The sequence below is a fragment of the Petromyzon marinus genome, chromosome 22 (genome assembly GCF_048934315.1).
Source record: "Petromyzon marinus isolate PM22_M1 ecotype Great Lakes invasive population chromosome 22, UKy_Petmar_22M1.pri1.0, whole genome shotgun sequence".
Classification (NCBI taxonomy): Eukaryota; Metazoa; Chordata; class Hyperoartia; order Petromyzontiformes; family Petromyzontidae; genus Petromyzon; species Petromyzon marinus.
This window is the reverse complement of record NC_133688.1, coordinates 21067219-21080694: the sequence shown is the minus strand read 5'-3', so window position 1 is coordinate 21080694 and position 13476 is coordinate 21067219. Positions and strand designations below refer to the sequence as shown.

The window sequence follows — 13476 nt, the reverse complement described above, 5'->3', positions numbered from 1 at the left end:
CTCTGCCTCCCCACGTGTCTCTCTGTCTCCCCACGTGTCTCTCAGTGTCTCTCTGCCTCCCCACGTGTCTCTCAGTGTCTCTCTGCCTCCCCACGTGTCTCTCGGTGTCTCTCTGTCTCCCCGCGTGTCTCTCAGTGTCTCTCTGCCTCCCCACGTGTCTCTCAGTGTCTCTCTGCCTCCCCACGTGTCTCTCGGTGTCTCTCTGTCTCCCCGCGTGTCTCTCAGTGTCTCTCTGCCTCACCGCGTGTCTCTCAGTGTCTCTCTGCCTCCCCACGTGTCTCTCTGTCTCCCCACGTGTCTCTCAGTGTCTCTCTGCCTCCCCACGTGTATCTCAGTGTCTCGCTGCCTCCCCACGTGTCTCTCAGTGTATCTCTGCCTCCCCACGTGTCTCTCAGTGTCTCTCTGCCTCCCCACGTGTCTCTCAGTGTCTCTCTGCCTCCCCACGTGTCTCTCAGTGTCTCTCTGTCTCCCCACGTGTCTCTCAGTGTATCTCTGTCTCCTCACGTGTCTCTCAGTGTCTCTCTGTCTCCCCACGTGTCTCTCAGTGTCTCTCTGCCTCCCCACGTGTCTCTCAGTGTCTCTCTGCCTCCCCACGTGTCTCTCAGTGTCTCTCTGTCTCCCCACGTGTCTCTCCGTGTCTCTCTGCCTCCCACGTGTCTCTCAGTGTCTCTCTGCCTCCCCACGTGTCTCTCAGTGTCTCTCTACCTCCCCACGTGTCTCTCAGTGTCTCTCTGTCTCCTCACGTGTCTCTCAGTGTCTCTGTGTCCCCACGTGTCTCTCAGTGTCTCTCTGCCTCCCCACGTGTCTCTCAGTGTCTCTCTGTCTCCTCACGTGTCTCTCAGTGTCTCTCTGTCTCCCCACGTGTCTCTCAGTGTCTCTCTGCCTCCCCACGTGTCTCTCAGTGTCTCTCTGTCTCCTCACGTGTCTCTCAGTGTCTCTCTGTCTCCCCACGTGTCTCTCAGTGTCTCTCTGCCTCCCCGCGTGTCTCTCAGTGTCTCTCTGCCTCCCCACGTGTCTCTCAGTGTCTCTCTGTCTCCCCACGTGTCTCTCAGTGTCTCTCTGCCTCCCCACGTTTCTCTCAATGTCTCTCTGCCTCCCCGCGTGTCTCTCAGTGTCTCTCTGCCTCCTCACGTGTCTCTCAGTGTCTCTCTGTCTCCCCACGTGTCTCTCAGTGTCTCTCTGCCTCCCCGCGTGTCTCTCAGTGTCTCTCTGCCTCCCCACGTGTCTCTCAGTGTCTCTCTGTCTCCCCACGTGTCTCTCAGTGTCTCTCTGCCTCCCCACGTGTCTCTCAGTGTCTCTCTGCCTCCCCACGTGTCTCTCAGTGTCTATCTGCCTCCCCACGTGTCTCTCAGTGTCTCTCTGCCTCCCCGCGTGTCTCTCAGTGTCCCTCTGCCTCCCCACGTGTCTCTCAGTGTCTCTCTGTCTCCCCACGTGTCTCTCAGTGTCTCTCTGCCTCCCCGCGTGTCTCTCAGTGTCTCTCTGCCTCCCCGCGTGTCTCTCAGTGTCTCTCTGTCTCCCCACGTGTCTCTCAGTGTCTCTCTGCCTCCCCACGTGTCTCTCAGTGTCTCTCTGCCTCCCCTTGTGTCCCTCAGTGTCTCTCTGCCTCCCCTTGTGTCCCTCAGTGTCTCTCTGCCTCCCCGCGTGTCTCTGTGCGAGTCTCCCTGTGTGTGTTCGCGTCTCCTCCACGTGCCTCTCCATATTTCCCATCTCCGTGCTTCCTGTGTGTTTGTCAGCGTGCCGCTATGAGTATGTTTCAGCCTCTTTTTTCCGATGTCTCTGAGGCTTCCGATGTCTCCATGTCTCCTCTGTCTCGACACGACAAACCTGTTTGGTGTTGTGTCCCTCCTTGTCTCATTCACTGTGTACCCATGTCTTGACGTTTCTGCGTACACACTCTCTCCCCCATCACCTCCACCATCCTCTCATCACCCCCCCCCCCCCCCCCCGTAGCGAACGCCCTCACGGTGGGCAAGGTGTACGCGTCGCTCATGATCTTCGACTTCTACAAGACGAGCAAGGCGCGACGAGCACAGGGCGCGGCCTCCCCGACTCACGCCGTGCGTGTACACGCACATGCGTACACGCGTATTCGTACACGCACACTCGTACACGCACACGTGTGTGCACGCACACGTGTGCGTGTACACGTGTGTGCACGCACACGTGTACACGCACGTGCACACGCACACGTGCGAACACACATCAATATAGCACACCTATGAAAACACCAATCGCTGTACGCATACGAACTCGTACGGACCCACACACACACACGTGCACACTTGTTGCACACGTGCACGCTTGTTCCACACGTGCACGCTTGTTCCACACGTGCACACTTGTTCCACACGTGCACGCTTGTTACACACGTGCACGCTTGTTACACACGTGCACGCTTGTTACACACGTGCACACCTGTTCCACACGTGCACACCTGTTCCACACGTGCACGCTTGTTACACACGTGCACGCTTGTTACACACGTGCACGCTTGTTACACACGTGCACGCTTGTTACACACGTGCACGCTTGTTACACACGTGCACACTTGTTCCACACGTGCACGCTCACCAACACACCCTCTCCCTGGCCCCGCCTCCAATGCCGCCCCCACCAGGGCCGCAACTCGTCCCTGTTCCACCGCATGGTGGGGGCCGTCACGTCCCCCCAGGGCCCCGCCCCTCACGTCCCCATCCCCGCCGTGCGCTTCCAGGAGCCAGACTCGGACGACACGGGGGCCCCCCAATCCAGCCTGTGAGAGCCCCCCCCCTCCTGAGAGACACGGGAGTGAGAGAGACACGGGAGTGAGAGAGACACGGGAGCGAGAGAGACACGGGAGCGAGAGAGACACGGGAGCGAGAGAGACACGGGAGAGAGAGACACGGGAGAGAGAGACACAGGAGTGAGAGAGACACGCCGGAGTGAGAGACACGGGAGTGAGAGAGAGACACGGGAGTGAGAGAGAGACACGGGAGTGAGAGAGAGACACGGGAGTGAGAGAGACACGGGAGTGAGAGAGACGCGGGAGTGAGAGAGACGCGGGAGTGAGAGAGACGCGGGAGTGAGAGAGAGACACGGGAGTGAGAGACACGGGAGTGAGAGAGAGACACGGGAGTGAGAGAGAGACACGGGAGTGAGAGACACGGGAGTGAGAGAGACACGGGAGTAAGAGAGAGACGCGGGAGTGAGAGAGACGCGGGAGTGAGAGACACGGGAGTGAGAGAGACACACGGGAGTGAGACACACGGGAGTGAGAGAGAGACACGGGAGTGAGAGAGAGACGGGAGTGAGAGAGAGAGACGCGGGAGTGAGAGAGACGCGGGAGTGAGAGACACGGGAGTGAGAGACACGGGAGTGAGAGAGACACGGGAGTGAGAGAGAAACACGGGAGTGAGAGAGACACGGGAGCGAGAGACACGGTAGCGAGAGGGACACGCCGGAGTGAGAGACGCGGGAGAGAGAGACGCGGGAGTGAGAGAGACGCGGGAGCGAGAGAGAGACGCGGGAGCGAGAGAGAGACGCGGGAGCGAGAGAGAGACACGGGAGCGAGAGAGAGACACGGGAGCGAGAGAGAGACACGGGAGCGAGAGAGACGCGGGAGCGAGAGAGACGCGGGAGCGAGAGAGACGCGGGAGCGAGAGAGACACGGGAGTGAGAGACGCGGGAGCGAGAGAGACACGGGAGAGAGAGACACGGGAGAGAGAGACACAGGAGTGAGAGAGACACGCCGGAGTGAGAGACACGGGAGTGAGAGAGAGACACGGGAGTGAGAGAGAGACACGGGAGTGAGAGAGAGACACGGGAGTGAGAGAGAGACACGGGAGTGAGAGAGACACGGGAGTGAGAGAGACGGGAGTGAGAGAGACGCGGGAGTGAGAGAGAGACACGGGAGTGAGAGACACGGGAGTAAGAGAGAGACGCGGGAGTGAGAGAGACGCGGGAGTGAGAGATACGGGAGTGAGAGAGACACGGGAGTGAGAGACACGGGAGTGAGAGAGACACGGGAGTGAGAGAGAAACACGTGAGTGAGTGAGACACGGGAGCGAGAGACACGGTAGCGAGAGGGACACGCCGGAGTGAGAGACGCGGGAGAGAGAGACGCGGGAGAAAGAGACGCGGGAGCGAGAGAGAGACGCGGGAGCGAGAGAGAGACACGGGAGCGAGAGAGAGACACGGGAGCGAGAGAGACACGGGAGCGAGAGAGACACGGGGGAGCGAGAGAGACGCGGGAGCGAGAGAGACACGGGATAGAGACGCGGGAGCGAGAGAGACACGGGAGCGAGAGAGACACGGGAGAGAGACGCGGGAGTGAGAGAGACGCGGGAGTGAGAGAGACACGGGAGTGAGAGAGACACGGGGGAGTGAGAGACACGGGAGTGAGAGAGAGACACGGGAGTGAGAGAGACACGGGAGTGAGAGAGACGCCGGAGTGAGAGAGACACGGGAGAGAGAGAGACACGGGAGGGAGAGAGACACGGGAGGGAGAGAGAGAGACGCGGGAGTGAGAGAGACGCGAGAGTGAGAGAGACGCGGGAGTGAGAGAGACACGGGAGTGAGAGAGACACGCGGGAGTGAGAGAGACACGCGGGAGTGAGAGAGACACGCGGGAGTGAGAGAGACACGGGAGTGAGAGAGACACGGGAGTGAGAGAGACACGGGAGTGAGAGAGACACGGGAGAGAGAGACACGGGAGTGAGAGAGACACGGGAGTGAGAGAGAGACGTGGGAGTGAGAGAGACGCGGGAGTGAGAGAGAGACGCGGGAGTGAGAGAGAGACGCGGGAGTGAGAGAGATGCGGGAGTGAGAGAGACACGGGAGTGAGAGACACGGGAGTGAGAGAGAGACACGGGAGTGAGAGAGACACACGGGAGTGAGAGAGACACACGGGAGTGAGAGAGACACGGGAGTGAGAGAGAGACACGGGAGAGAGAGAGAGACACGGGAGTGAGAGAGAGACACACGGGAGTGAGAGAGACACACGGGAGTGAGAGAGAGACACGGGATTGAGAGAGACACACGGGAGTGAGAGAGACACACGGGAGTGAGAGACACGGGAGTGAGAGAGAGACACGGGAGTGAGAGAGACGCGGGAGTGAGAGAGACACACGGGAGTGAGAGAGAGACGCGGGAGTGAGAGAGACACACGGGAGTGAGAGACACGGGAGTGAGAGAGAGACACGGGAGTGAGAGAGACGCGGGAGTGAGAGACACGGGAGTGAGAGAGAGACACGGGAGTGAGAGAGACACACGGGAGTGATAGAGACACACGGGAGTGAGAGAGACACACGGGAGTGAGAGACACGGGAGTGAGAGAGACACACGGGAGTGAGAGAGACGCGGGAGAGAGACAGATGCGGGAGTGAGAGAGACGCGGGAGCGAGAGAGACACGGGAGCGAGAGAGACACGGGAGCGAGAGAGAGACACGGGAGCGAGAGAGAGACACGGGAGCGAGAGAGAGACACGGGAGCGAGAGAGAGACACGGGAGCGAGAGAGACAGGGAGCGAGAGAGACACGGGAGCGAGAGAGACACGGGAGCGAGAGAGACACGGGAGCGAGAGAGACACGGGAGCGAGAGAGACACGGGAGTGAGAGAGACACGGGAGTGAGAGAGACACGGGAGTGAGAAAGACACGGGAGTGAGAGAGACATGGGAGTGAGAGAGACACGTGCGTGCGTGCTGTGTTTGGCGAAGGTGCCCGGGCGAGTCTGGCCTGCGTGCCTCGCCCTCCTGGGTGACCCAGCGAGCCCAGGAGATGTGCCAGCGCACGCGACCTCACACCCCGGACTGGGGGCGCGGGAGCGAGGCGGCCGGGGGGCCCGGGGAGCCCCCCACGCAGGTACTCCCTTCCCATCAGCCCTTGACCCCCATCGCACCCCGAGCCCCCCCCCCCCCCCATGTATTCCCCACCCACCGCCACCCCCGCCGTCCGAGACTCACACGTGTGCACGCGTGGGTGATTAGGGTGCATGCAGTCATTGCGGTCATTGGCACGGTCATGGCAAGGAAGCGTTGCGTGTGAGTGTGTGTGTACGTGTCTGTGTACGTGTCTTTGTACGTGGGTGTGTACGTGTGTGTGTACGTGTCTGTGTTGTTATGTGGTGGGGAGCGGTGGCGTAGTGGTTGACGCACTTTGCTACGAGTTCGATTCCCGCCCACCAACAATGACGAATATTTAAACCAGTCGACTCAGCCTTAAACGAATTCCCTGTACAGTCTGTAAACAGCAGTGTTAGGGTGCCAAAGGCCGCCCGTGCGTGGTGCTGACCACAGACCCCCTCGTGGGCCTTGCTAGCGTTAATAGGTGCTCGCTAACAGCACTTGCCCCAACAGTCCGTCAAGGCTATAACGGGGGGTTCTGTGTCTGTCACGTGTATGTTGTGTGTGTGCATCGCAGTGAGTTGCAACGCACCGCAAATACCGAGCCACCTACGTTAGAATCCTGAGTATGTGTCCATGCGCCAACGCATGTGACTCGCCACCTCCCTCCCTTTGCCTGATCCCCCTGCCTGTGTTCGCCCTGCACCCACCCCTGCTCCCCCTGCTCCCCTGCTCCCTGTCCCCACAATGACAGCTGGAAGCCATGGTGCCCCTGATTGCTCGCACCGCATGCTCCGAGGTGAGTGGCCCATGGGCAAGTGTCATCGCTGCTCCCTCTCCCTGCCTGTGTTGGGAGCATGATCCCCCCCACCCCCATTCTCCCCAACCCTGACCACACCTCCAGTAGAGATGGTGGTGACACAGCTGTGAGTGTGTGTGGAGAGAGGGAGTGTAGTGTTTAGCGCACTGTGCCACAAACCGAGTTTGATTCCGGCTCATGGCTAGGAATAGCAGTGACGATTATCTGAAGCCGTCCTGAGCCTTCCCTAGGTAGACTCAGCCTCAAAAGAGTACCTCGTGCGGTGTGTAAACATCTCCACTGGGGGGACAAAGGCGGCCATGCGTGGCACTGGCCACCCACCCCCTCGTGTGCCGTGCCAGCCTTCATAGGTGCTTGCTAACAGCACTTGCCCCAACAGTCTGTGAAGGCTATACCGGGGATCTTAGTCTTTTTGTGCATACACAAGTGTGTGTGTATACAGGCGTGTGTTGCCGGCCGGGCAATGCTGTCGTGGACAGTGCTGTGGGGGGAGGGCCAATTCCGATTGGCCTTTCCCCGTTTGTAACCACCACAGCGGCCAAATGGGGGCTCTAGACGGGTGCGAGGGGCTGGTAACCCCTCCACCTTCAATTAATTACCACTAAACCACGACGACAAAATTGAATAAATAGGCTTTTGCCGGAGGCCCCGGGGGGACAGGCATCTATGACGTGTCCTGCCCAAACCCCATTTGGCGGAGCCAGGAGACTGAATCCTTACCCTCGGGGCTCCTCCAGAAACAACAAAAAGCCACTACGGGTGGTCACGTGGAATGTTCGAACGCTCACTGCGGAGGAGAGGCTGCCACTCCTCTGTCAGGAGCTGGACCAGTACTGCCTGGATCTCTGTGGTATTCAGGAGGTCCGGTGGACCGGCTCTAGCTCCTGCCACCATGAGGGGTGAACAGTCCTCTACTCGGGGCAGGAGACTGCCAAACAACAGGGTGTGGCTCTTCTTCTGAATAAAATAATGAAGGGGGCATGGGAGCGCGGTGGTGAGGTGTGGGAAGCTGTAAGCCCCGGGCTACTTTGGGCTCGCCTTTCCATTAACCAGAGGCGAGGAGTGGTGGTCGTGGTTACATGCCCCCACTGAAGACGAACATCTGTGGAGGGATGCAGGCCAGGCCGATCGAGTCAGATTAATTCTATGACCTCCTGTCACAGGTGCTAGCTAAAGTGGCCCCTCGGGATAGAGTTGGGTGACTTCAATGCTCGAGTTGGTCATGATGCTGGCACCTGGTCTGGAGTAATTGGAAGGCATGGGCCAGATCAGCTCAATAACAACGGCATGAGGCTGCTAGATTTTTGTGCAGCCCATGGGCTTGTAATTACCAACACGCTGTTCCGGCATCGGCGCATCCACACCACATCATAGATGCATGACGGGTCCAACAAGAATATCTGCTGGACTACATAGTGACAGAACAGCGGATGTGGGCCCATGTCCTGGACACCAGGACCTACCGTGGAGCTGATCTGCCCTCTGACCATCGACTTGTAATCTGTAAGATCCGCCTGCCATTCTTCCATTCTGGTGGTGGGTGTACACCCAGGACCCCATTCAAACCCTTAGTGGCATGGTCTCAGCTAGCTGATGAAAGTTGCAAGTGAGAATTTCATCATCGTTTGCGGCTAGGGTTGGCATCGTCCCCCACTCCTCTAGATGTCGAGGGGAAATGGGCGAGGTTTAGGACTGTGGCTCATACAGCTACAATGGCTGCTCTGGGTACACGGTCCAGACCTCCCTAGAGACCCTGGCTGACAGAGGAGGTGTTCAGGCTGGCTGAGAAAAAGCGACAGGCCCACTCTCAACGTCTACAGCATCCCACGTCAGAGAATGAGGAGGCTTACCGCAGCCTTCGCTCGGAGGTTCAGAGAGCCGTAAGGTGCTGCAAGGATGGGTGGTGGTCGCAGGTTGCTGAGGAGATGGACTCTGCTTCAGTGGCCCGTGATCACAAATCTCTATTTAACTCCATCAAAAAAGTAACCTGCAGCACCACACCTATTACCATCATTAGGGGAAAGAACAGCGATCCAATCTCCGACCCCCAGGAACAGGTTTGCAGATTTGCTGAGCATTTCTGTGAGGTTTTGGGGGAGGGGAAATCCCTCAGCCATGAAACATCGTGGCACAAAGTGGGGATGACCCTGCTGAGGCTGCGGTGCCTCAAATATTGGAGGAAGTCACCACCTGTGAGTGGCTGGCTGAGGTGCCATCTGTTGAGGAAGTACTGAAGGCGATCCAGAGTCTGAGACCAGGAAAGGCACCGGGCAGAGATGATCTCCCAAGCCAAATGCTGAGGGAGGGTTGCGTTTGTGCACAGACTGCCCTACATGACATCATAACAACAGTCTGGGCTACTGGATGGGTTCTGCAGGATTGGAAGGATGCCCTGGTGGTCCCCCTCTTTAAGAAAGGGGACCGCACAGACTGTAAGAACTACAGGGGCATCTCACTCCTCAGTGTGCCGGAAAAGGACATGGCAAGGATTATTCAACATCGCCTTGCTAGGCACGCTGAGGAGAGGCTTGCAGAGCCCCAATGCGGTTTCAGGAAAAAGGGCGGTCCTGCACAGATGCCATGTTTTCTCTCTGTTTGCTACAGCAGAGGTATTGGGAATTCCAAGAAGACCTACATCTCTGCTTTATTGACCTGGTCAAGGCCTATGATACCATCAGTAGGCCTGGGCTCTGGGTTGTTCTTCATGCTTTCGGAGTACCCTGACCCTCTGCTCACGATCATTAAGAACCTTCATGATGGTGAGCGGGCACGGGTAAAACTACGTGGCCGGGAGTCAGAGCCATTCCCTGTTTACCTTTGGGTGCGACAGGGATGTCCTCTGGCTCCCACATTATTTAACATCTATTTTGACCATGTAGTTCGTGAAGCGTTTAATAGGTGTACCGGAGGAATTTCCATCTGGTACAGATACAATGGGAGGCTGACCGATGGCCGGGTGCGGTCAAGGGATAGCTCCCTATTGTTCAACCATGTTATGTATGCCGATGATCTGGTAATTGCTACTAATTTAGAGTAGGAGTTGGAGGTGCTGCTGCTGAACTTGGAGCTTGCCACTAAGAGGTGGGGCCTTACCATCAGCCCCACCAAAACTAAGCACCTGCCTGGGTATTTTGTACCAACGGACCATCTACCCCCACAACGCCTAATTGGTGATAGGGCAGTTGTGGAGTAAGTGGAGAGTTTCCCATACCTGGGCAGTGTGCTCATGACCAGCTCCGGTTTAACAGCAGAGGTCTCACTCCGAATCAGTCGAGCGGCATTATCTTTTCATCGGTTGTGTAACGTCGTGTGGAAGCTACCTGGTCTCTCGCTCCGCACGAAGCTTCCGGTCTTCTCGGCCACGGTCATTCCCTCCCTTCTCTACGCTTGTGAAACATGGACCCCCCTAATGGAGCATCTTCGCCGGTTAGAAAGATTTAGGCTGGCCTTCCTACGATCCATCCTGGGTTAAACCTGGCTGGATTGTGTGAGGATCTCACAAATCCTTGAAAGATCTGGACAAGGTCCCATCGGTGAGCTCCTACGACAGGTAAGGCTGTGTTGGCTGGTCCATGTAACCCGCATGCCCAGCCACTGCATGCCCAAACAACTTATGTTTGGCTGGATCGACGGGGCTAAACGGGTGTGGCACGGGCTAGAGAAGAGATGGATTGATGTGGTACAGGAGGACGTGGAGCTGAGTGGACTTGCTGATGATTGGTACCAGTGGTGTCAAGATCGGCCTCTGTGGAGGAGGCTTGTGAAGGACGTTACTGAGCAGTTGGAGGCAGGCACCCTCCAACAACAACGGAGGGCGGTGGAGCAACGCTCACAACAATGAGCGGAGCGCCGGGTGGCTAAAGCACAGCAAGTTGGCACAGTAGGGGGCACAGGTGGTGCATCAGCCAGTCGTCTCAGTCAGTCAACCCGTGGCATCTGGGTCTGCCCCGTGACCTCCTACGAGCGGGCGTTCGACACTTCACGTGGCCTCAAGGTGCACATAGCCTGGCACAGGCGTCGTGGTGACGTCACCGCCATTTAGTGGCGAATGGCGGTTGTTATTGTTGTGTATACAGGTATGCCACATGTGCCCGTGCAGGTGCTGGGTGTGAGCGAGGTGGATGGGAGCAGTGACCAGGAGAGCGAGTACTGCCTGGCGCTGGAGCACCAGGGCCTCGCCTCCTCCATGCCGCGCCTGCACCACGCGCACGCGCAGGTACGGGCCGCATGCGCAGCTATGGGCGCGCACGCATGGGCAGTAGCTCCCCCTGGTCCCTTTTGATCTCCCTGATCTGCCTGATCTCTGAACTCCCCTCCCCTGCCCCCGCCCCCAGCTCCTAGGGGACCTGAGCCCCATGAAGAGGTCGATGTCAGCGTTCGACCCCACGAGGCTCCGCCTGCGCGACCTGGACCCCGCGAGACCCCGCTCCACCCTGGACCCCGCGGACTTGGAGCCCCGGAGAGAGGGAGTGGGGGGCGGAGGAGGAGGAGGCAACGCGTGGTTGGCGGAGCGAACGTCGAGGCAGACGCGGCGCTCTCGGAGCCGGCACAGGCTCAGCGACAGCGCCACAGGTTCCGTCGCGAGCCGCGGGGTCACGCCGACATGGCAACGCGAGGGCTTCTGTTTCAATATCAGCAATAATTGCGGCGGTGATGATGATGATGATAACAATAAGTGCTAATAATTAAGTAGGAGTGGTATTCACGCTGTCAGTCTCACAACGCGTGATGAACGTCCCACAGGAAGGCGCTTGCTGCTGCTGTGTTCCACAGACTCTGTTTGCAGCAGTTACACAGGAGGGGGCATGTTCTTGCTGTGTGCGCGATCCCAATTGAGTCGTTTGCTGTGAAATTATTCGAATTTATCAAGAAAAAATTTCCGTGACGCCGTCGCGCGACGGCCGCCTCGTTTCGCGTGGCGTCAGGGTCCTGGCTTTAATGCCTCAGCAACTCAACCTCGCCTTAAATCAACATCTCAGCCGCTCCAATACCCCTGCTGCATTCTGGATAGAGTTATTGTAACCACTACACTGGAGCCGTGTTCACAGTCGATTAACAAGCAATGCACACGGCCTTTGGATGTGACCGCTTGTCCATTCATCTCTCCCTCCAGCCAGCAAAACCTTTTTGTTCATAATGTATAATTTGAATAATTTTAAGTTGTAACGCTCCACCAGATAATAGTCTCTCGCTCTGGAAGAGAGAGAACAACTCAGAGGCACGAGGGGAAACAGCTGAGCGGGAAGGCAGCAGCCGGTGATAGCAACAATTGCCCAAGCTCTGTGGTCTTCTATATATGAAGATATTTTCAACCAATTAACGAGTGTTTACATGTGGTATGAAAGCAGAGCACCCGGAGAAACCCCACTCATGCAAGGCGTGGAACAGATGTAGATTATCTTCTTTGGTTCTTTCGGTAAAGTCACATAGAATGAGAATAAAATAATAAATTGATAAAATAAAATAACATAATAATATTCTCACGACGTTTCGGCCACAACACAAGCGGCCTTCATCAGGTGAAGGGAGCGAGACTGTCTGGTAGGACAGCGCTGGAGTGAGAGAGCCACGTTCAGATCACGGCTTTTAAGCTGTGTGAGAGGAACAAAGAGCCTTGACGAAGGAATTAGCATAAAATTTAGCATTGAAAAGGCTGAATGATTAGCTTGTGACTGGTCACAGAAATAGCTATGTTAAAAGTTAAAGCATACACATCCGCAGAGGCACCCATTGTTAAAAGGAATTAGCATAGAATTTAGCATTGAAATAGCTAAATTAAGGCATTCGCTTGTAACTGCTACAGAAATAGTTACGTTGAAGTCAGAGCATACACATGTAGATTAGTCCACATTTTTGCTGTACTGCATTTTTTAGAGCCAGGGTACGGCACCTCCTCGAAGCCCATGAGAAGGGAGTTTCACCACATCTGTGCGGTGATCCACCAACCCTTGCTGCCTCCACAGCGCTGGGTTATAGGCCACGTGCGTAGCCTCCACCACTCGGGAATCGGTAACCGATTGTAGTGGAACGTGAGTCGCGATTGCACCGATTGGCGTGCGTGATCGTACAAACCGCATGACGGGCTAAATCACGGCAAAGTACGTTTCCCCTCGTCTCTCAGTTACAAGGTAATGGCGTCGTCCTGCAATCGCTTTCTCGCATCCTCGTCATGAGCAGAGGATTCAAGGTCGGTTTACCAGTAAGCGTGGTAATAGTAGCGTGGTAGTAGTTGCGTGGTAGTAGTAGCAATACAAGAGTGGCAAGGGGGCGACTGACTGGCGGTGAGCGAGCGACTGGAGTTAGCGCTGGATCACGATGAACGGTTATCTCTCCCGACCTTCTTGGGCTCCAGACCGAGGGGCACCGAGCGGGCTCAGGGAAGGGGCGAGCCCCTGCGTGTGCGGGGCCCCGGGGCCCCAGCCCCCCTCGAGGGAGGTGTGTGTGACGATGGGCGACGAGGAGGAGGCGGTGGAGGTGAACGAGATGGAGAGCTGCGTGGACGTGAGCCCCGGCCGGGCAGGACGGAGCGGCACGGGAAGGTGAGTGAGGGGCCCGGCACAGAGCGAGTTACGACATCGTAGCAATGTCGTAAGTTCCATTGACGCTTTCAGCTACGATTGTAACGAAGAGCGTTACAATCAGGCCTTGGGTATAAATGCCACGTGAGTTTCCCTAGCCCACAAACTTGAGGCTCACCATGGAGCCCCCTGTTGTGAATTTCCCTGTTTGCCCACCCCCTCTCAGCGTTACGATATTGAGTGTTCGCAGAGTTAAGAAGCATCTTACGAATGGTGCCGGACCAAACACGGTGGGTGAGAGGCATCGCGATGGTACGG

The 13476-nt window shown here is 57.2% G+C and overlaps 1 protein-coding gene across 1 annotated transcript in view; it reads left to right on the top strand.

The window, feature by feature from the left end:
* Window positions 1–13476, top strand: part of LOC116945068 (voltage-dependent P/Q-type calcium channel subunit alpha-1A-like) — a 92737-nt gene that overhangs the window by 71566 nt on the left and 7695 nt on the right. The window contains 7 exon segments of the mRNA XM_076068883.1: window positions 1951–2057; window positions 2618–2754; window positions 5695–5839; window positions 6575–6619; window positions 10740–10856; window positions 10975–11212; window positions 12993–13179. Of these exon segments, the coding sequence (XP_075924998.1) occupies window positions 1951–2057; window positions 2618–2754; window positions 5695–5839; window positions 6575–6619; window positions 10740–10856; window positions 10975–11212; window positions 12993–13179 (976 nt within the window).